General features: G+C 46.1%; 1 protein-coding gene and 1 long non-coding RNA gene across 7 annotated transcripts in view; one reads left to right on the top strand and one right to left on the bottom strand.

Moving 5' to 3' along the window:
• Positions 1-23,418, top strand: part of LOC140711854 (uncharacterized) — a 591,910-nt gene that overhangs the window by 81,340 nt on the left and 487,152 nt on the right. The gene's annotated exons all lie outside the window — the stretch shown is intronic.
• LOC103234774 (CEA cell adhesion molecule 1) lies at positions 1,429-23,381 on the bottom strand. Of its 4 annotated transcripts, XM_007997003.3 has the most exons (9): positions 23,202-23,377; positions 21,961-22,320; positions 16,540-16,818; positions 15,884-16,138; positions 13,225-13,512; positions 6,481-6,607; positions 5,702-5,754; positions 5,029-5,060; positions 1,429-3,341 (listed from the first exon to the last, which is right to left on the bottom strand). In XM_007997003.3, the coding sequence occupies exons 1-9, from the start codon at positions 23,263-23,265 to the stop codon at positions 3,222-3,224; spliced, it is 1,578 nt and encodes a 525-aa protein (XP_007995194.2). In that variant the 5' UTR covers positions 23,266-23,377; the 3' UTR covers positions 1,429-3,221. The 4 variants fall into 4 exon arrangements, with proteins under 4 accessions (XP_007995194.2, XP_072872507.1, XP_007995195.2 ...); XM_073016406.1 differs by lacking the exon at positions 13,225-13,512 and having other exon boundaries at positions 23,202-23,378; XM_007997004.3 differs by lacking the exon at positions 5,702-5,754.

Below are 23,418 nucleotides of genomic sequence, written 5' to 3'. Positions count from 1 at the left end.
AGAGACTGGAGACAAGAAGTCAAGCAAGACTGTGTGCTGTTGAGGGTCTGGGTCAGTTAGGTTTGTGGGAATGGTGAGAACAGTATAACTGAGAGTTGTTAAAAAAGGATCAAGAGGCTTTCACAGTGTATTGAATCTGGAAACAAATGAGCAGGGGCTGTGGAAACTTAGGAGGTGTCACTGGGAGAAATGAGTGAGCTGTGTGGGAGAGCTTGTTTAAATGGGTAATTTCACACAGTATTTGGCTGTGGGTGTCATGAGTTCTGGAAGTAGTTGGGGTAGAGATATAAATTAAGAGCCATCTCCAGAGAGGTCACTAAGCTGATGAAAGAGGGTGGATGGAGATAAGAAAGGTCTGAGTACTAAATCTGGTGTCGGGGAGCAGTACATAAGTGGGATATGGAGGGAGGAGAACTTTCCAGAACGGAAAAGTTGTCTGTGATCTTAGATATTGTAAAAGGAAAAAGTGTGAGGACCGTAACAATGCCTTTGGATTTGGCCAAGACATGGATACTGATTTTGTGCTGTTTCCAGCGATCTTGGGTATGGAGGCACTGCAGAGGGCCAGGAAAAATTAGGTGATGAGGAAAGGGAAAGACAGCACATGTGTTTCAATTGCTTGGAAGTGAAGAAAATGAGGTTATAGCTTAGTACTTAGCAGAATTAATAAATGAAGGCTACTCAGGTTAGAAGAGATCTGACCCTCCTAGAGGGCAGAATAAAGGAACTGGGAACCAGGAAGAGTTAGAAGGTGAATGAACCTGTGGAGACCCTTGTATTGCTACATCTAATTCACTGGAGCCGCCAGAGTGGGAAGGGTTGTTGGCCCCTAATGAAGAGGCTGGGAGGTCTTTTACTCATGAGATCATCTTCTGTCCCAGAGGAAGGTAGGCACTTCCTCCCAGGCATGTTGGAGCTGTGGTCTGTTGCTCCCAGATAGACTCTCTTTGTTAGCAGGTAAGCAAATGAATTTACCTAATTCTCTGATCACTAGATCAAATATCTGTAGACTTAGAAATAGTTTTATGGCCTACGGCCGGGCGCAGTTGCTCACGCCTGTAATCCCAGCACTTTGGGAGGCCAAGGTGGGCGGATTGCCTGAGATCAGGAGTTTGAAACCAGTCTGGCGAACATAGTGAAACCCGTCTCTACTAAAAATACAAAAAAATTAGCTGGGCATGGTGGCATGCACCTGTAATCCCAGCTACTTGGGGAGGCTGAGATGGGGGATTGCTTGAACCAGGAAAGTGGAGGTTGCAGTGAGCTGAGATAGTGCCACTGCACTCCAGCCTGGGTGACAGAGCAAGACTCTATTTCAAAAATGAAAAAAAAGAAATAGTTTTACTCTGACTCCCCATTGAACAATTTGTTTATTCTGCCTGTAGAGAAAAACATTGTCTAAGGTAGTATCAACCATGAGGCAGCATGTTGATGTCTGATATATTATTTTTATTATAAAAACATATAACAATTTTCATATATAATTCAGACATGGTCTTAGCCAGGAAAAATTAAATAATACAGCATAGCATGGATGAGGGAAAGTATGCACAGTCCATATCAGGGTTAGAAAACCCTGAAAGAGGTACCTGAGTATAGAGAACTCCAAGCTAATCCTCTTGGAAAAAGCCTCTTAGGCCTAACATGAGATCAGGTAGGCAATATAGAATAAAACCTTTCTCTTAGCCCCAAAGAGATTCCATCGGTGTGGAAGACTGGGTGAGAAGTACTTTTGCCTGTCTTCCTCCTGTCCTTCCTTTTTATTATAAGATACATTTATAGACCCCATAGGAGAAAAGATAAATTTCAGAGGCTGTTAAAAAAGGCTAGGCCTAAGTTACAATCCTCCTCCTCACAGCCCTGTTTCCTCAAGGGGCATCAGCACCAGTGCAGCTTTCTAGTTGTAAACAATGCCAGCAGCACAAGTGATAGTGTCCCTGTAGGGTGTTCCCACTTCTCAAGGACAAAATACACCTTAGCAGAGGCCAAGGTTTCCTGAGAAAGTGAGTGGGGGCAGACAGAAAATGCACAGGTGCAAACTTGGAACAGAATGGTAGTTGATGATTGGTCTGAGGTGCCTAGAAACTGAGTGAAATCTAGCTCTAGCCATGAGTGAAGAAAACCTTTTCTTATTTTCTATTTGGAGCCTCTGACAAAAAAACCTTGAGAGGCTTCTGACCAAGGGACCTGAGGGATTTTGGTGGTTTCTTTCACCTAAGGCAATCGGATTGGCTTACATAGTTAAGCTAAGTAAAAATAACCCTTTTCACATAAATAAGCAGTTACAAAAATTAAAATGGTAGAATGTCTCAGAGAAAAGGAGAAGAATCCCAATACCCCAAATTGTGTATTCTTTAACAATAATTTAAATAATCGCTGAAGGGCAGCTCTCTGATTCCTTTCCCAAGTTCCTAGCAGATTGTTTATCAGAAGCTGGTTCCCTCCTAAAGCTATAACCCCCTCCCTCTCAGCACTGCTTTGAATAGAGCCCATAAAGATATTAAAACATATCTGTGCTTTTGCATTTTCCATCAGAAATTGCCTTGGATTTTGGCAAGTGATTTTCCTAGTTGCTTCTAGTGGATTCTCTGAAGACAGGCTTGCCAGAAGGACTAGGTGGTATTCTAGCTAAGCACCAAGGTGCTTAGATCCTGATCCTACAGGTAGACAACCTGACAGTGGACAAGGGTGTGGAATTTCACTATTGGTTATATATTTGATTTTCTTGTGTTTGGTGAGTTCACACAAGGCTTTGGAGAAATAGAAGGCATTACTGCCTTTCTCGCTCTCTTGTTTTCTGGCACATGTACTTAATGGAAAGGGACATAACCTCAAGGCTGTGGCAGATCCGAATTAGAGTGATAGGACCGGACTGAGGTGGGAAGGAATGAGTGCTCTGAATAGGCAAGTTTAAAACAAGTCCAGGTGGGGAAAAGGGAAAGGGAGGGGAAGTTTTGGCCACTCTTTACCAAAGTCAGCTTTGCCAAATTTCAATGACAAGAAAGTTGGGTTTCCTACAGACTCCCAATGTACCTTTTCATCTATTGACACTGAGGGAGGGGCTGTGACCAGGCAGTCTGGAGGTGCCTATTAGGAAGAAAGAGTAGCAGAAAATTCTTTCTGTCTCCATCCCTCTACCGCTACAGGGGAAAGGAATCTCCTAGTGATGAGGGTGAGAGACTTGAAAGACATCAGCACTGCGGTGAGCAGGACAGGTTTCGTTACTTCTTTTTTACTTCTGAATAAATTATTTCTGTGGCTGTTGGGGATGAGGAGGCTGAAGTTGGTTTTGTGGGTTGCTGGGCTTCAAAGTTCAGGGTAGAATAAGTAACTTCATTCATCTGAAAAGCACAAGTAATGATCAGTTAAGTCAGTGACACAGGGCAGGGCCTCACCTTGCCTGGTGTGATTCAGCACCACAAGCTGTTACCATTTTGAAATTTTAGCTCTGGAGAAGGGCTTTTGTTGTTACCCATTCTCTGCTTGCTGACCTCCTGATGAATGATCATTAGAAGAGAGAAATTATGGTATATATGCAATGGAATAGGATAATGCAGCAATGAGAACCAGTAAACCACAAATACATACAACAATATGGATGAGTCTCACAAAGCAATGTTGAAGAAGCCACATATAAGGATATGTTATATTTCTCCTTTATGTGAGAACAAAACCAAGCAAAACTAATCTGGAGCATTAGAAGTCAGGATAGTGGTTACTCTTTGGCTCTTTGGAGAGAAGTGACTGGTAGAGTTTCTTTCTTTTTTTTTTTTTTTTTTTGAGACGGAGTCTCGTTCTGTCGCCCAGGCTGGAGTGCAATGGCACGATCTCAGTTTGCTGCAAGCTCCACCTCCCAGGTTCAAGCGATTCTCCTATCTCAGCCTCCCAAGTAGCTGGGATTATAGGCATCCACCACCACGCCCAGCTAATTTTTTATATTTTTAGTAGAAACAAGGTTTCAGCATGTTGGCCAGGCTGGTTTAGAACTCCTGACTTCAAGTGATCCACCTGCCTTGGCCTCGCAGACTGCTGGGATTACAGGTGTGAGCCACTGTGCCTGGCTGGAAGGGTTTCTTTTTAAGGGGAGGTCGTGTAGTATTTCATGATTTGGGTGCTGCTTACCTAGGTGTGTTCAACTTGTGAAAGTTCATACATTGTGAAAGTATAATTGTGATTTAGCATTTTTCAGTATGTGTGTTTGCTCTATAGAAAAGGTAAAATGAAAATGAAAAATTCTTTTTTTTTTGTTTTTTTTGAGATGGAGTCTCTCTCTGTCGCCCAGGCTGGAGTGCAGTGGCGTGATCTCAGCTCACTGCAAGCTCCACCTCCTGGGTTCACACCATTCTCCTGCCTCAGCCTCCCGAGTAGCTGGGACTACAGGCGCCCGCCACCACTCCTGGCTAATTTTTTGTATTTTTAGTAGAGACAGCGTTTCACCATGTTAGCCAGGATGGTCTCGATCTCCTGACCTCGTGATCTGCCTCCCAAAGTGCTGGAATTACAGGTGTGAGTCACCACGCCCGGCCATAAAATGGAAAATTCTATACAATTATTATAAAAAACAGGATCTCAGATCTATTAAAATTGAAATTATCGTTTTGACTGTAAGAGCAGGATCAGACTGAAGGTAGGGGAGTGAGAATGATTCAGTGCTTTCCTTTTGTAGGCCATTGTGCTGGGTGCTCTATGTAGGTTATCTTGTTTAATCCCTTCAACTTCTCTTTGAAGTAGGCAGAATGCCCATTTTACAGATGACAAAGCTGAGGATCAAAGAGGTTAGGTTACTTGACAAGGGTCACAGAGCTACTAAGAGTAACATCCAGTATTCAGACACAGGATGGGAATAATTCCAAATTGCACATTCTTGCTGCAAGGTAGACTCATGGGAGTGATTACAAATATTTCTTTGTTGTTGCACTGAGGAACATTAACCCAAACTTGATGTTACATTGTGTCTTCAGGAATAACCAATTCTCTACAGAGTCATTTCCATGAGAAAATAAGTCCATGAAAACCGGATATGCTTACCTTGTTAGGTGGGTCGTTGGAATGGTCCTGAGCTGGAAAAGCAAAAGAAGAGTTAGCAATCCATGGAAATGCAAAGCTGACTTAAGGTGATTCTAGCTGAAGGGGGTGGCAGTTGGAGGGTGGGGAGATTAAGGATTAGTTAAGGAATTTGCTTCCCTCAGAGTGTATGGTCCAGACCCAGCACGTTACTACCAGAGAGGGGGCAGGGGCAGAGCCACAGGAGGCCACAATCCACTTCTGAAGAGTTCTACCAGTTCACAAGGCCTTGATTTTTGCCCAGATGTATTTCTCACCAACATGCTCCAGTGACAAGGAGGGGCAGCACCCACAGCACCCACAAGAGAAGGAAAGTCTCACCAAGGGAGAGTGCCCACATCCATAATAGAGGCAGGAGGTGGAAGGAGTAAGGCTGAGGAAATGGCTCCTGGAAACACGGGATCTTCCTCAGGCCTGCCTGGCCAAGGCAGAGTGAGTCTCTCTCCTCAGATGTGTCTCAGGGGACTCCTGTGGCTAGGAAGGGTGGGAAGACCTATGCCACTTAGGGTTGGGAAATAGAGATCCTTTCTGTGACAATTCACAAGGGAGGGAGTGGTTTGGGAATCCAGGATTCCCTGCCAGGGGAGGGCACGTGGTAGAACATACCAGTTCTCACTGGGTAAGTGGCTTTACTTACTGTGGTTGGAGACTGAGGGTTTGTGCTCTGTGAGATCACGCTGGTCGGTTGCCCTAAATAAATATCAGACACTGTGACTGCTATTCCCAAGCACAGGATCTTTGTTCTTTGAGTTAGGAAGGACACTGTGAGCAGGTAATTCCTTGGCGTCCTTGATGTTCATACTGCCTTTCTTCTGAGGGCCTCATTCCTTAGTCTAACTACAGTCCCTTCTAGTGTTTAATCTTTTCCTGTTTGCTGGATGTTCACATTTCGTTTCATTGTTTATCATCTGCTTCTGTGCCTACTTCTATCCTTAAAACCTTTCCCATTTTGTTTTCCGGGGTAGATACTTTTTTTTTTTTCTTCTCTATTTATTGTTCAAGAGGACTTTGGTTGTTTTTGCTTTCTCTTAGGTTCTCTTCCTATGCTATTTCTCCCTCCTCTTCCTGCTGTGGTCAACAGAACATGTGACTTGCTTTCTCCTGCTGCTTCTTCCATTTTTTCATTTGTTTTCCTTCTTAGACCTTGCTTTCCCTGACTAGGGGACAGAGAAACATACTTGAGTCTCTTCCTCTAGATTAGATGGGGATTGGAATAGCCTTGTCCAGGAGATAATGGGAGATAGGGAGCATGAAGACCAGGGAAGAGGAAACCTGTGGGAATTAGTGCCAAGAAGCAGGAGTTTAGTGGGAGGAGAATGAGATCCAGGCCCAGAGACAGGCAAAGAAATTCTTTCCCTCTCCCAAGCATGGCAGTCAGCCTTGGAGGAAATAGAACAAGAGGAAAGGCCATCATACCTGCCAGTCTTCCTAAAATGCAGAAAACATGCCAGGGCTGCTATCAGAACAACCAGGGCCAGTACTCCAATCACAATGCCAGCAATGGCCCCAGCTGTGAGGCTATTTTCTTGTGCTGGATCATTATCTATCATGGAAAGAAAAGAGGAGAAGAAATGAAGGTGAAATTATTTTACAGTGGGGGCTGGGAAACAACTCTCAGAATGAAGTAGTTTCTAATAGTTCCTTCAAGGAATACAGTTTCGTTGTAGGAAGGTTGCTGGAAAGTGATTAGCTAACTATATCCTTGCAATTTTTTTTTTCAATCACCATGTTTCTTTTTTTCTTTTCTTTTCTTTTCTTTTCTTTTCTTTTCTTTTCTTTTCTTTTCTTTTCTTTTCTTTTCTTCTCCTTCTCCTTCTCCTTCTCCTTCTTCTTCTTCTTCTTCTTTTTTTTTTTTTGAGACGGAGTCTTGCTCTGTCACCCTGGCTGGAGTGCAGCTGGAGATCTTGGCTCACTGTAACCTCTGCCTCCCAGGTTCAAGCGATTCTCCTGCCTCAGCCTTCCAAGTAGCTGGGACTACAGGCATGTGCCACTAAGCCTGGCTAATTTTTGTATTTTTTTAGTAGAGACGGGGTTTCACCATCTTGGCCAGGCTGGTCTTGAACTCCCAACCTTGTGATCCACCTGCCTCAGCCTCCCAAAGTGCTTGGATTATAGGCATGAGCCACCGCGCCCAGCACCAATCGCCATGTTTCTAGGTTGATGATCTCTCTTCTGTCAATTCCACCCTGGCCTTTCTACACTCAGACATTTTTAAGGCTTTGAAATGGGAGAAAGGCTGATTGCTATTTTGTATATGATTAGAACTTTCCACCTTTTTCGTGGTTGCATCTTTTTCTCAGTGTCTCAGTTGTGACAATCTGTGCATTCTGAATTCACCACCTCTTTTGCATAGAGAACTGGCTTCCCACTGGCTCCCAGCAGGGGTATGAAAGCAAGCCCAGTTCTGCGTGACTGTTTTACTCTGAAGTGTGAATGGCTGGAGGACTCCCTGTCAGCCTTGCAGAAACGCTCATAGAACTTCACTGCAGGCCGGGTGCCATGGCTCACGCCTGTAATCCCAGCACTTTGGGAGGCCGAGGCGGGTGGATCACGAGGTCAGGAGTTCAAGACCAGCCTGGTCAAGATAGTGAAACCCCATCTCTACTAAAAATACAAAAATTCGCCGGGGGCGGTGGCAGGCGCCTGTAATCCCAGTTACTTAGGAAGCTGAGGCAGGAGAATTACTTGAACCCGGGGGGTGGAGGTTGCAGTGAGCCGAGATCACACCACTGCACTCAAGCCTGGGTGACAGAGTGAGGCTGTGTCTCAAAAAAACAACAAAAAACAAACAAACAAACAAAAAAAAACTGCACTGCAATCTAAAACTTCCTTCCTCTCTTTCTCTTCCACAGGAATCAGATCCGCATCATGGTCTGAGGTTCCTCTCACTCTCGCCTCACTTTCCCTCACAGGCATTTCCCCAGTAAATTATCTCGTATGTTTAATCTCATCTTCAGTGTATCTAGGTAGATGGAAATTAACATACCAGGCTTGAGACTTTGCTTTAATTCCTTTTTTTCCCCTTTCCCATATTTGATCATAGCCATGTCCCAGTGGGTTTCTTGTATAATGCTTCTCCCCCATATATATAAAATAAATATATAAATAACACCTTTTGCATCTATTTCTTCTTCTTCTTTTTTTTTTTTTTTTGAGGCAGGTTCTCACTCTATCACCCAGGCTGGAGTGCAGTGGCACACTCATGGCTCATTGTAGCCTTTTGGGATCAAGTGATCCTCCCACCTCAGTCTCCTCAATAGTTGGGACTACAAGCACATGCCACTACACCTGGCTAATTCTTTTTCTTTCTTTCTTTTTTTTTTGAGACCGAGTTTCATTCTTGTTGCCCAGGCTAGAGTGCAATGGCGTGATCTCGGCTCACTGCAATCTCTGCCTCCCAGGTTCAAGCGATTCTTCTGCCTCAGCCTCCTGAGTAGCTGGGATTACAGGCACGTGCCACCACGCCCAGCTAATTTTGTATTTTTAGTAGAGATGGGGTTTCTCCATGCTGGTTAGGCTGGTCTTGAACTCCCGACCTCAGGTGACCCGCCTGCCTTGGCCTCCCAAAGTGTTGGGATTACAGGTGTGAGCCACCACGCCCACCCACCTGGCTAATTTAGAAAAATAATTTTTGTAGAGATAGGATTCCACTATATTGCCCAGGCTGGTCTTGGACTCTTGGGCTCAAGAGATCCTCCAGCCTTGGTCTTCCAAGTGTTGGGATTACAGATGTGAGCCACTGTGTCCAGCCTTTTCTCCTTTATATCTGTTGCAACTATTTGGGGCTTAACCCTCACCAGTCAACTCAGGCTGGTGATTAATGCTATGTTAGCTACTTTTGTGGGGTACTTCCTGTGTGCCAGGCCCTGTGCTGCTAAATGCTTTACATGTATCTCATTTTATCCATAAAATGGTGCTATTAGGTAGACATTATTTCCATTTTAAATATGAAAAAATGGAAGCTTAGAGTGGTGAAAAGCTTACCTAAAGTCAGATGGCTAGTGAGAGGTGGATCTGAGATTTGACTCTAGGACTACCTGATTTCAAGGCTAATGATAAAAGCAGTAGTAATAGCAGCTAACATTTATGAAACATTTCCTCTGTGCGTGGTGTTTTGCTGAAGGTTTATTATTACATTAAATCTTTAAAATAACACTAAGGGGCCAGGCGTGGTGGCTCACACCTCTAATCCCAGCACTTTGGGAAACTGAGATGGGAGGATTGCTTGAGCCCAGGAATTTGAGTCCAGCCTGGGTAACATGGTGAGATTCTGTCTCTCTGAAAACAAAAATAAAAATAAATTAGCCAGGTGTGATAGCATGTACTACTTAGGAGGCTAAGGTGGGGGAATTGCTTGAGCCCAGGAGGTTAAAGCTGCAGTAAGCTGTGTTTACACCACTGCACTCCAGTCTGGGTGACAGAGTGAGACCCTGTCTCAAAAACAAAACAAAAACCCAAAAGCCTTGCAAAACTGTGGAGCAGGCATTCTCAGTGCAATTTTCGGTTGAGGAATCCGAGGCTCAGAGTAGTTAAGAATCTTGTGCAAGAAAGAAATTTGTAACTGTAGGCCAGGTACAGTGGTGCACGACAGTAATCCCAGCAATTTGGGAGGCTGAGGCAGGTGTATCACTGGAACTCAGGAATTTGAGACCAGCTGGGCAAGATGGTGAAACCCTGTCTCTACAAAAAATTACAAAAATTAGCTGGGGGCGGGGGGTGGTGCATGTCTGTAGTTTCAGCTACCCAGGAGGCTGAGGCAGGAGGATTGCTTGAACCTGGGAGGTTAAGGCTGCGGTGAGCCATGATCAACCTCAGTGACAGAGTGAAAACCTGTCTCAAACCAAAAAAAAAAAAAAAAAAAAAAAAAAAAAAAAAAAAGTTGTTCTTCGAAAAAGACCATTATAATTGACAACTTGTAACTAGCTTGACTAAGAAAGAAAGAAGATTCATATTACTAAAGTCAGAAATGAAAGTGAAACATTACTACTAATTCTGCAGAAATAATAAGGATTATAAGAGTACTATGAGTAATTGAATGCCAACAGATTGGATTACCTGGATGAAATGAACAAATTTCTAGAAACACAAAACCTGCCATGATAGAATCATGAATAAATAGAAAATCCGAATAGACCTATAAGCAGTAATGAAAATGAGTCGATAAAAGCATTTGACAAAATTCAACATTCTTTCATGCTAAAAAACACTGAAACTAGGAATAGAAGGAAATTCTCAACATAATAAATGCTACACGTGAAAACCCCCAGCAGCCATCATAGTCAATGGTGAAAGATTGAAAACTTTTCCTTTAAGATCAAGAGCAAGACAAGGATGCCTGCTTTTGCCACTTCTATTCAATGTAGTTTTGGAAGACCTAGACAGAACAATTAGCCAAGAAAAAAAAAAGCATCTAGATTGGAAGGAAGTACAATTATACCTGTTTGCAGAATACACTAACTTATATATAGAAAACCCTAGAGATCCCACAAAAAAGCTATTAGAATAATAAATTCAGCAAAGTGGCAGTATACAAAATCAACAAACAAAAATCAGTTTTTTTTTTTTTTTTTTTTTGAGACGGAGTCTTGCTCTGTCGCCCAGGCTGGAGTGCAGTGGTGCGATCTCGGCTCACTGCAAGCTCCGCCTCCCGGGTTTATGTCATTCTCCTGCCTCAGCCTCCCAAGTAGCTGGGACTACAGGCCCCAGCCACCACACCCGGCTAATTCTTTTGTATTTTTAGTAGAGACGGGGTTTCACCATGTTAGCCAGGATGGTCTCGATCTCCTGACCTCGTGATCCGCCTGTCTCGGCCTCCCAAAGTGCTGGGATTACAGGCGTGAGCCACCACGCCCAGCAAATCAGTTGTATTTTTGTATACTAACAATGAACAATTCAAAGGAAAATTAAGAAAAAAATTATGTTTATAAGAGCTTTAAAAATACTTAGAAATAAACTTAACCAAAGAGGTGAAAGACGTGTACCTTGAAAATACAAAACATTGCCAAAAGAAATTAAATAAGACATAAATGGAAAAGACACCCCATTTTCATGGATTAGAAGACTTAATATTGTTAAGATGACAGTACTACCCAAAGTGATCTACATATTCAGTGCAATCTCTCTCAAAATTCCAGTAATATTTTTTGCAGAAATAGAAAAATTCATTCTAAAATTTATATAGACTCTGAAAAGCAATCTTGAAAAAGAACAAAGTTGAAGGGCTCACACTTCCTGGTTTCAAAATTTTTTACAAAGTTACGGTAATCATCACGCCCATAATCTTAGCACTTTGGGAGGTGGAGGCGGGTGTATTACTTGAGCTCAGGAGTTTAAGACCAGCCTCGGCAACATGGTGAAATCCCATCTCTACAAAGAAAAGCAACAAAATTAAACAAAAAAACCCCAAACAACAACAACACAACAAACAAACAAAACCCAAAAGCTACAGTAATCAAAACAGTATGGTACTGGCAAAAAGAAATAGAAACCAGTGGAATAAAATATAGAGCCCGGAAAGAAATGTTTGCATACATAGCCAAATGGTTTTTGACAAGGGTGCCAAGTTCATTCAATGGGGAAAGGATAGTCTTTTCAACAAATGGCATTGAAGAAACTGAATATCCCTGCGAAAGAATGAAATTGAACCTTTATGTAACACCATATGTAAAAATTAATTCAAAATGCATAGAAGACCCAAATGTAAGAGCTAAAACTATAAAGCTCTTGGAAGATAGAGTGAAAACTTTGGAACGTTGAATTTGGCAATGATTTCTTGGCTATGACACCAAAAGCATAGGCAACGAAAGAAGAAATAGAGAAATTGAACTTCATGAAAATTAAAAGCTTTTGTGCATCAAAGCACATTATCACAAAAGTGAAAAGACCTCTTATAGAATGGGAGAAAATATTTGAGAATCATGTATCTGATAAGAGATTAATATCCAAAATATATAAAGAACTACTGCAACTCAACAAAAAATCCCCAAACGACCTAATTAAAACATGGGCAAAGAACTTGAATAAACATTTCTCCAAAGAAGATAAATGGCCAATAAGCACATGAAAAGATGCTAAATATTGCTAATCATTAGGGAAGTGCAAATCAAAACTCCAATGATATACCACCTTACAACCATTAGGATGGCCCTTATAAAAAACAAAACAAAACAAAACAAAAAAACAACAAATGTTTTTGAGGATGTAGAGAAATTGGAACTCTAGTGCATTACTGGTGGGAATGTGAAATGGTATAACCACTGTGGAAAATGGTATGATGGTTCTTCAAAATTAACCAGAATTACCATTTGATCCAGCAGTTCCACTTCTGAGTATCTATTCAAAAGAACTGAAAGCAGGGATTTGAACAGATGTTTGTATACCCATGTGTGTAATAGCATTATTCATAATAGCCAAAAGGTGGAAGCAACCTAACTGTCCATAGATGGATGAATGGATAAGCAAAATGTGATATATCTATCTACACAGTGTAATAGTATTTGGTCTCCAAAAATAATGAAATTCTGATACATTCTACAACATAGATGGACCTTGAAGACATTATGCTAAATGAAGTAAGCCAGATACAAAAGGACAAATATTGCATGCCTCCATCTGTATGAGAGGTACTTAGAATAGTTAAATACAGGGTGGGCACAGTGGCTCATTCCTGTAATCCCAGCACTTTGGGAGGCGGAGGCTGAGACTAGGAGATTGAGACCAGCCTGGGCAACACAGTGAAACCCCATCTCTACAAAAAATTTAAAAAATTAGCCAGGCATGGTGGTGCATACCTGTAGTCCCAGCTACTCTGGAGGCTGAAGTGGCAGGATTGCTTGAGCCCAGGGGATTGAGGCTGGAGTGAGCTTTGATCACACCACAGCACTTCAGCCTGGGTGACAGATCAAGACCCTGTCTCAAAACAACAAAATAAACAAAAAAACCCAACCAACCAAAAAAAAAAAAAAAAACAAAAAACAAAAAACAAACAAAAAAAACTAAGTATATTTGATTCAGAGCTTAAGCTCTTAACCACTTTGCAATTCTGTTTGCTATAGTGGTCTCTTCATTGAGATTCTGCCTCATGTGAGTTTTATCCATTTTGCACACCATTGGCAGAGTTATCCTCCAGGGACATATAGGAAGGGGTGAGGAGTCACTTACAGTTTACGATGAGCACGATGGGGTCACTTCGGTTCTTACTGATTAGGTTGAAGACCTCACACGAATACTTCCCAGCATCCTCTCTCTTGACAGGGTTTATGCTGAGGGTGGCATTGTCCTGGGACAGCTTCATCCTCTCTGAGGACGGGAGACTTTGGTCCTCGAAGAACCAACTGATGGAGATTCCAGTGTCATTTGTGGAGCAGGTCAGGTTCACAGAGTCCTTATCTTCTGTGACTGTGGTCTTGCTGGCTTTGATTTGGGGCTGTGCTACTACTGGACTTAGTTCTGTGGACAAACAGAGTATCTGAGATAACCTCCTGAGAACAGGGTTGGGGCCTGGGGCCTGGGGCTATGCTCCTTTCCCTGAGATCTTAGCCAGCTCTCAGGTCCCACAGTGAGCTGTGCAAAGGTGACCAACCAGGGGATAGCCCTGACCCTCTGCAGAAGGTCAGGTGTCTTTGTTCAGGTGATGATCTGTAAGGAGAGGGCTACACTTCCCTTCTGACCCCAGATTGTCTCAGAGTGACCCTCTGGGTATCTCTGTATCCCTACTTGGAATCCTCTTCTCAGCGTGCAGACTGAGCAACATCATCAGGTAGAATGTTTTGCCCACTGACTTTTTTTTTTTTTTTTTTTTTTTTGAGACAGAGCCTTGCTCTGTCGCCCAGGCTGGAGTGCAGTGGCGTGGTCTCGGCTCACTGCAAACTTCGCCTTTCGGGTTCACGCCATTCTCCTTCATCAGCCTCCCGAGTAGCTGGGACTACAGGCGCCTGCCACCACACCCGGATAATTTTTTGTGTTTTTAGTAGAGACCAGGTTTCACTGTGTCAGCCAGGATGGTCTCCATCTCCTGACCTTGTGATCCACCCACCTCAGCCTCCCAAAGTGCTGGGGTTACAGGCATGAGCCACCGTGCCCGGCCTCCCACTGACTTTTGTGTGACCCTTTCCTGGAGCTTTCTGTGATCAGGCCTCCTTCCTGTGACTGTCACTTTACATAAAAAAGGGAAGGTAGTGTGTTTTTTCATTAAATAACTTTTTAGAGAATGAAGTTGGCCCATCCAGTCTTCACGACCTTAGTATCTGGAGAAGTTCCAATCCGAAGGATTTCTCACTGTAAAGAGGAGTTTTACTTCCTGGTCTGTGGATAGAATATCACAGTGAAGGAGATTCCTAGAGAGTAGGCACAGTGTTAACAAAAGGCTGATATTCTTACCTTATCTACAAATACACACTGTTTGGCATTGCCCATTCTCTCCAATGCGGAGCCCCTGTGGCTGAATCTCTGGATTTCTCCAAGTGTGGGTCACTTGCTGTGTTCTGTGCTATCCCACGTGCTGTGCCCACAGCCTCATACAGCTGGTGACTTCAGAGCCAGGACAAGCTCAGGGAGGCAGCCTGACCCAGGAGAGGATCAGGTGTTGACTGCCTTTTTTTTTTTTTTTTTTTTTTTTTGAGACAGAGTCTTGCTCTGTCGTCCAGGCTGGAGTGCAGTGGCCGGATCTCAGCTCACTGCAAGCTCCGCCTCCCGGGTTCATGCCATTCTCCTGCCTCAGCCTCCCGAGTAGCTGGGACTACAGGCGCCCACTACCTCGCCCGCCTAGTTTTTTTGTATTTTTTAGTAGAGACGGGGTTTCACCCTGTTAGCCAGGATGGTCTCGATCTCCTGACCTCGTGATCCGCCTGTCTCGGCCTCCCAAAGTGCTGGGATTACAGGCCTGAGCCACCGCGCCCAGCCTTTTTTTTTTTTTTTTTTTTTTTTTTTGAGACAGAGTCTCTCTCTGTTGTCCAGGCTGGAGTGCAGTGGCGCCATCTCGGCTCATTGCAACCTCTGCCTCCCAGGTTGAAGTGATTCTTGTGTCTCAGCCTCCCTAGTGACTGGGATTACAGGCACGTACAACCATGCCTGGTTAATTTTTTTTTTTTTTTTTAATATTTTTAGTAGAGATGGAGTTTTTGCCATGTTGGTCAGGCTGGTCTCGAACTCCTAATGTCAGGTGATCCTCCTACCTCAGCCTTCCGAAGTGCTGGGATTGCAGGCATGAGCCACCACACCCAGCCATTGACTGCCATTTTGATTTAGCTGGATTCACGACAGGCCACCTGGCCACCTTCTCCACACACCTGCGTCCTACCCCACATGGAGTCAGGGCAGAGCCAATCACCGGGCAAGCTGGGAGTAGAGCAGGGAGCAAAGTCTGAGCTGCTCATCGCTGATGAAGGGCATTTCCTTCTCTCATTTAGGGAAAACTAATGTGAGCCTGTTTTAAAACCTCACATATTCCTTATATCTCATGGAGTAGGTAAAAGAAGGCCAAGAAGTTACAGAGAGGGAAATGTCAGTGACAGAAGCTACTTGACCTTGAGGACCCTTTCTGCTTTACCGTCTGTGGAGCCCCTCCTGCTACATGGGGCTTTCTGGGACTGAGAGAACTCCCTCCCCACATTCCAGGCTGGACCTAAGTTCAGCTGTGAGAAATCAGAAAAACAAAGGGAAGAGAGTCGGTAGAGATGAATTGAGAGGGTTCAGGGGAGAATTTGGACTTGTTTTGCCCGTTGGATACAGGCTGGAAAAGAAAATTTCTTCTCTGCTCCTATTTGAAAACCAGAGAGCTTGTACCCCAGAGCTTAGTGTCGATGCCCCAGGGATTACTTACCAGAGACTATGATCATCTTGACTGTGGTCCTGTTGTGGCCAGTGACTGAGTTATTGGCGTGGCAGGTATAGGATCCACTATTATTCACAGTGATGTTGGGGATAAACAGCTCTTGTGTGCTTTGCTGGAATGTTCCATTAATAAGCCAGGAATATTGTGCAGGTGGGTTAGAGGCCGCAGAGCAGGAGAGGCTGAGGTTTGCCCCTGGATGGTAATAGGTGTCTGAAGGGGAAATGGTGGGGGCGTCTGGGCCATCTGGAGCAAAGAAAATAAAGCCACAGGTGATGTCATCAGAGGGAAGGGGAAGCTCCTGGTCTGGAGAAGGGCCACAGTGTTCCTCTCTACCAAGTCACAACCCTGAAGTCCCAATCAAACCTCCACTGTGTCCACTGAGTCTCGGTCTGAGACATTCACCTGTTTCTTCCATCACAGGCTGCAGACCCTGAGCCTCCCAGGACAGGAGCAGCCCCTCCCCTCCTATTCTTGGTCCAGGCTGGGACTGCCCAGGTTTGCTTGGGACAGGAAGTCATGGCCAGCCTGGGTGTCTAGAGTTAAGGGTCTGTGTCCTTAGACCTGAGAGGGACTGAGAGGCCCGGCCTCTGGGTGCGTGGATTTGGGCTGGCGGCCTGGGCCACAGAGGAACAGAAAATACTCACAGGTGACATTCAAGGTGACTGGGTCACTGCGGTTGGCACTCACTGGGTTCTGTATTTCACACTCATAGGGTCCTGTGTCATTCCTTAAGACACTGAGTAGAGTGAGGGTCTTATTGCCATTGGAGAGCTGCAGCCTGGAACTGACCGGGAGGCTCTGACCATTTACCCACCACAGGTAGGTTGTGTCCTGAGCCTCAGATTCACAGGTGAAGGTCACAGCATCCTTGTCCTCCACGGGGTTGGAGTTGTTGATGGTGATGTTGGGCTTGGGCAGCTCCGCTGTACAGATAAAAGAGAGAAGATTGCCCTGTGTGGCACCTTTGATTCCTCCGCAGGCATTTTTCTTTTCTCTCTTTTTTTTTTTTGGAGACGGAGCCTTGCTCTGTTGCCCAGGCTGGAGTGCAGTGGTGTGATCTCGGCTCAGTGCAACCTCCACCTCCTGGGTTCAAGCAATTCTCCTGCCTCAGCCTCCCAAGTAACTGGGATTATAGGTACATGCCACCATGCCCAACGGGCTTTCACTGTGTTGCCCAGACTGGTCTCGAACTCCTGAGCTCTGGCAATCCGCCTGACTTGGCCTCCCAAAGCGTTGGGATTACAAGTGTGAGCCACCGTGCCTGGGTGGGCATTTTTCTTAATTTCTTTTTTTTTTTTGAGGCAGAGTCTCGCTTTGCTGCTGAGGCTGGGGTGCAGTGGCACGATCTTGGCTCACTGCAACCTCTTCCTCCTGGGTTCAAGTGATTCTCCTGCCTCAGCCTCCTGAGTAACTGGGTCTACAGGTGTGTGCCACCATGCCCGGCTAATTTTTTGTATTTTTGGTAGAGACGGGGTTTCACCGTTAGCCGGGATGGTCTCGATCTCCTGACCTCGTGATCTGCCCGCCTTGGCCTCCCAAAGTGCTGGGATTCCGGCCAGGCATTTTTCAGAGTTGGCATCTCCCCACCTCTCAGCCAACCTGAGTCTTTAAAAGCCCGGCAAGTGTGTGTTTCACAAGACAGATGCACGATGATCTGAGGGCTCAGAGACCGTGAGGCTGCCTGCTTTGTGTAAGAGAAGCACAGACTTTCTCAAGTGTTAACTGAGCAGCAGTGTTGGGTCGTGGACAGACCCAGGACTGCGAGTCATAGCCCCCACCACTTCTGGTCTTTCCCTGACTGGCTGACGACTGCCTGGCCCACCTGTGGGTCCTCACCTGGAACGTGCAAGTGCTGGCTCCCTTCCAGCTTCACAGTCCTACTTTGCCCCACTAGGTGTGTTTTCTCTGCAGCTTCCCTGTCTAAGATGGATACCCATCCTAGAGATGGGTAATGATGGGACTTCCCATTGTCCTTAAACCCTGAGGATACTGTGCAGCCTGGCCTGGGACTCTACGTTTCAGCAGAAATAACATAGGGAACACCAGGGGCAAGCCTGAAGGTCAGCTCAGTCGTCAGGCAGTGGAACCACAAGGTGGGGCAGTTTTTCCCAGGTGTTTAATGATGACTGACTTGAGCCAGTGACTCCTAAAGATAGAGCAGAGTCCAAGGAATGATCTAGAAAAGAGTGAGGGTGACAGGCAGGAGCTGCCTGGATTTAACAGCATAACTATGTTCCTTGACTTTGGTTTTTAATGTCCCTTCTTCCCCTGAAAAGGGCAGGTGACAGCACTGTGGATCTTTTCTGAAATATGTGGGTTTTTTGCAAATGCAGAATAACTGACTAGTGGAATGGAAGGAGCATGAACTTGCTGAAAATCTGACCCTCATGGACTGTGTGTGTTTGGTAGATCTGGGATATAAATTTGAGAAGTTAGATTATTCCGTTTGTGAAAATTGTTATTAATACTCTGGATCTAACACCAACTACCAAGAGGAGTATTTCTCTAGAGAGCATGATAAACTCTTAAACCAAGCTCTGAAGTCCGGTAGGATCATGTTATGATCAAAGAAAGATGCTGAAGTCAGTTTGAAATCAGTGACTCCTTGGGTAGAAGGGACTCCTGGGTCCTGTTAGGAAGACAGAACTTGTCAGAAAGGATATCTGAGGGTTCTCAATTGCATTAAGAGAGAAACGATGCCATATGAGGAGAAGTGATGTATGTTATGTTAGTAAATTTAGAAAGAGTTCTATGTTACAAATTCCTGTGGAAATTCAGGTAAAAAGAAGAGGAACCCAAAACAGTTGTGTGAAATACTTTCTTCCTTTTCTTTCAACCTCAGGAAATACAAATAGAGTTTGACCAAATTCATCCAAATTGGGCAGAGTCTAAGTGAGACACTAGTGGCTAATGCATCTCCCTGTCCGAGAGATCCCACCTTATGACAATGATGTCATCATGAGGACACAGATGTATGTGGAATGGGCAGCAAACCCATCAGACAGCACCCGCCTGGACAGCTCCACCTGGGGAAAGTCCCAGGAACCAGTAGAGGATGTGAGCCCACAGCAGGACAGGGATGGAGTTGGGAGTCAAATGGGTGAAATGAGCTTTGGGGACTGCAGACCTGTCCTTCTGCCGCTGATCCCCTGGTGAGTCAGTGTAGAGAGTGCATGGAGGAGTCGCTCGTCCCTGTCCTGTGGCCTGTTCCGGGACTCATGTTGGCCTCACTGAGGGAAAGAGTCCTGGATGGGAACACAGTGGAAGCTCGTTCTCCTGGTGAGCTGGGGACAGTGGCTCGTGATGGACCTGGCAGGGGTGGCTGCTCCGGGTTGTTTTCTGTGCCTTTCCTACTGCCTGGGAGGTGGGCCTGGCCACAGTGTGAGCAGGAAGGGAACAGGACAGTCAGCCTTGTAAGAGGGAGTGTCTGGGAAAGACCTAAGGTTGGAGGAAACTGTGCAGTTCAGCTGGGATAAAAGGAGAGGAAAATGAGGACATGGAGGAGCAGAGGGAGAGAGTCAGAGATGCCCATGATAGTGAGCAGTGGGGGCTACAGTGACCTCAGAGACCCCAGCAACCAGGAGCCTCTGGTGTCCCAGAACCAAGACCAGGGAGCCCTGAAAACCTTCCCACAGCTGAGCAGCCCCAGAGAGTCATATGAAATGTGGTACTTGGGGTGGCTTTGGGGCAGATAGTCAGGGGATGGAACATAGGTCTCAGACCCTGGAAGGATGGGGAGCAGGCATGGCAAGAACCTCCCAGGATTCTGCAACCAGATCCAATCTCTACAGAGGTTATGGATCATTCAATCATTCATTCATTCATGAGAGAACTACTGAGCGAGTGTGTGTTTCTTGTTGGGCCCTGGCTGGTGCAGGGTGTGAGTGGGGAGAGAAAGCAAAGTCCTTTCCTTTATCCTCCTGTGGGAGTGACACCAACACATCAGGAAACACAGGATTTCAAGTCCAGGGAGCAGAGGCGTGGGTCTGAGGGGATAGGCCTGAACTTTTTTTTTTTTTTTTTTGAGATAGAGTCTTGGCTGGGCACGGTGGCTGACACCTGTAATCCCAGCACTTTGGGAGGCTGAGGTGGGTAAATCATGAGGTCAGGAGATCCAAACCATCCTGGCTAACACAGTGAAACCCTGTCTTTACTAATAAAATACAAAAATATTAGGCGGGCGCGGTGGCCCGCGCCTGTAGTCCCAGCTACTCTGGAGGTTGAGGTAGGAGAATGGTGTGAACCTGGGAGGCGGAGCTTTGTGAGCCGAGGTTGCGCCACTACCCTCCAGCCCAGGTGACAGAGCGAGATTCTGTCTCAAAAAAAAAAAAAAGAGATAGAGTCTTGCTCTGTCTCCCAGGCTGGAGCACAGTGGCACGATCTTGGCTCACTGCAACCTCTGCCTCCTGGGTTCACGCGATTCTCCCACCTTAGCCTCCCAAGTAACTGGGATTACAGGCACGCACCACCACACCCGGCTAACATTTTTTTGTATTTTTAGTAGAGATGGGGTTTCACCATGTTGGCCAGGCTGGTCTTGAACTCCTGACCTCAAGTGATCTGCCCATCTTGGCATCCCAAAGTGCTGGGATTTGAGCCCCCACGCCTGGCCCAGGCCTGAACATTTCCGACACTGACTCTAATTGTTGAATAAGTTCCAGAATAAAACTTGGTTAATTCTCCATTTGATCTCACTCCCCAGACCAGGATCTCCCCTCTGGGCTGCAGATGCCTAAGAAGAAAGGAACTGAACTAACTCTGGTATTGGGGTCCACAGATGCCAAATAAAGCCCCTGGAGTAGAGGAGAAGTTGAGGCTGTGGTTGAAGACACATCTCCTGTAACTGATTTGCCAGTTATGGTCTGTGTGACCTTGATATAGTGACTGTATTTATTGCCACGTGGCTCAGTTTCCCCTCAGACCTCAGAAAAACAGTATAAATGGTTAAAGGTTTTGGCTTGTCTTGTGTCTGTGAATTAACGTTAAAATATTTGTAATTATTTGACCTCAGCTCGGCATAGGGGAGCTGCCCAAATAAACAACCTTTTTTTTTTTGAGACAGAGTCTCGATCTGTCACCCAGGCTAGGGTGCAGTGGTGTGATCTCAGCTCACTGCAACCTCCGCCTCCCAGGTTCAAGCGATTCTCCTGCCTCAGCCTCCTGAGTAGCTGGGATTACAGGCGCACGCCACCACGCCCGGCTAATTTTTTTGTATTTTTAGTAGAGATGGGGTTTCACCATGTTGGTCAGGCTGGTCTTGAACTCCTGACCTCATAGTCCGTCTGCCTCGGCCTCCCAAAGTGCTGGGATTACAGGCATGAGCCACTGCGCCCGGCCACAGCATCTATTATTGTTGGATTCTGTGAGAGTGCCTCTCAGCCTGATCCCTGGTGGACAAGGAGCTTTCAGGAGCATCCTGTCTCCTCTGTTCCTCCTCCTGGGGATGCTGTACTTCCTATGGCATCTCCTAAGCCCCCAGGGCAGTTGGCTGATGGCCTGGGGAGCTTGTGCATCTGTCCTCTCCAGGCTGAGACTAAGGTGAAGGATGAGGCTCTGTCCTTGCCCAAATGAGGCTCTAGTGCCTGAACCCTGGCTGGTTACCAGCTCTAGGAGCCACAGCCCTTGGATAACTCAAATTCTTGTTCCCAGTCAGCCTGGCCCAGGAGGCCACAATCTAGCACCGGCCCAGGCTTCTCAGGGTCTGTCTGTGAGGATCCCAGAAGGCCCCTCAGGCCAGACCCTGACTGAGTCCTACTGGGTCTTTCTTAGGGACATGTTCACCAGGAGGGTCCCAGGGGGCTACACTGAGACTGGTCTCCCCTCGATAAGTTACCCACATCAGACTGTCCTTCCTCTGAAGCAAGTGTCTGCAGAATCAGGACTCCGGAGTAAGAAATTTGATATTTTGGTGTCTATCCCTTAGTGTATGTCCTGCACTAAATGCTCAAACCTTAACGTGGGGTGTAATGCAGAGGGGGACACAGGCACAACCCAGGCCTGACAATCCTGTGTGTGTGAAGTAGAACTAACCCCCCATCACCCAGCGGTCATGGGGAATCACTCACGATATACCCGGAACTGGCCAGTTGCTTCTTCATTCACAAGATCTTGCTTTATGACTTGTAGGGTGTAGGATCCTGTGTCATTCTGGGTGACGTTCTGGATCAGCAGGGATGCATTGGAGTCTATTCTCTCTCGACCGCTGTGTGCGGGCCCTGGGGTAGTTTGTTGAGTTCCTATTACATATGCTACAATTAGACGTTTGGCATCCACTCTTTCCCCTTTGTGCCAGTTGTAGCCTAAAGTATTCTGGGGCAGATTGTGGGCAAGTAGAAGAACCTCCTTCCCCTCTGCGACATTGAACGGCCTGGATTCAATAGTGAGCTGGGCAGTAGTGGGCGGGTTCCAGAAGGTTAGAAGTGAGGCTAGGAGAGAGGAGAGAGCATCGGTCAATATTGGGACCTATGCATTAGGGTGGAAAAACGGGGCCCTGGGTCCTGAGCAGGTCTCTTCACCCCTCCACCTTGGAGTGTGTGCGTCCTACTGGGTCAAGGACAGCAGTGTGACTCCCATTCTCTTAGTGCCTCTGACCTTGTCATTTCCCTGGAATGCTCTTCCCCAGGGATCTGCATGGCTCCCTCCCCACTGCCCTCAGATCCTGCTTACATCAGGGTGTTCTTGGGAGATCCTTTCCCTGACATCTCCTCTAGAGACCCTGGGTCTTCTCTTTCTGACCTTTTTCTGCTCTGTTCCCTCCAGGGCTCTTGTCTACCCCTGACCTCACATTCTAGATCTCTTTGCGTGTCTGTCTTCCCCACTCATGAGAGCGTGAGCTCTGTGACGGCAGGGATTTGTGTGATATTGGCTGCACCCCAGTGCCTGGGACAGGCTGCAGACTCCTGTGGATGAGTTCCTGAGCGTTGCCAGGGCCCTTCACGTCCTGGGGTTTATTGCCAATATCTGAGGTCGGTGGCTCAGGGCTCTGTTTAATGCCTCTTTTAAAATGTTTTCCTTAATTGTCACACTGACTTAAATTGTGATTATTGTCATCCGTTTTTGAAATTTATTGCTCATTGATGATTCACTTGGAAAAGGTAAAAAATGGGAGATCGTTTCTTCACTAACAGTTTCAGATCACCGAGACTTTCCTTTTATGATCTCTATCCCTCTTTCATGGCCTCTCTTCTATTTGGCTCCAAGAGAAGCCCTCTCTCCCCTTGCAGAGAGAGCCCCATCTTCCCCAGGGGACCCTAGCCATTCTCTGTGCACCCTCCTTCCACCCCTTCCCAGGGAGTCTTCCCCTCACCTGTGAGCAGAAGCCCCTGCCAGGGGACACGCACTCTGTGAAGTGGGGTTGAGAGGTGCCCCATGGTGTCTGCTACTGGCCCTGTCTTCACCTGTGGAGGAGAGCTTGGGCTCCAGGAACGCTTCGGGCAGGGCTGCTGTGACTGTCAGCTCTGCTGTTTTCTACCCTCTCTGCTGAGCCTCCTCCCTGGGGCCGGGAGCTTTGTCTGATGATGTGT

The sequence above is a fragment of the Chlorocebus sabaeus genome, chromosome 6 (genome assembly GCF_047675955.1).
Source record: "Chlorocebus sabaeus isolate Y175 chromosome 6, mChlSab1.0.hap1, whole genome shotgun sequence".
Taxonomy (NCBI): Eukaryota; Metazoa; Chordata; class Mammalia; order Primates; family Cercopithecidae; genus Chlorocebus; species Chlorocebus sabaeus.
Note: the sequence above shows the minus strand (reverse complement) of the source record. Positions and strands in the feature narration are given on the sequence as shown.

Bases quoted from the DNA above. Each gene is read 5' to 3' on its own strand.
- LOC103234774 (XM_007997003.3), bottom strand. From the start codon at position 23,265: ATGGGGCACCTCTCAACCCCACTTCACAGAGTGCGTGTCCCCTGGCAG. The intron at 5,061-5,701 runs GTAAGTAAAGCC...TTGCTTTTCCAG, and splicing joins ACCCTCAGTCTCCAACCACA to CTCAGGACCATTCCAACGAC. The intron at 3,342-5,028 runs GTAAGCATATCC...TGTGCTTTTCAG, and splicing joins CCAACGACCCACCTAACAAG to ATGAATGAAGTTACTTATTC.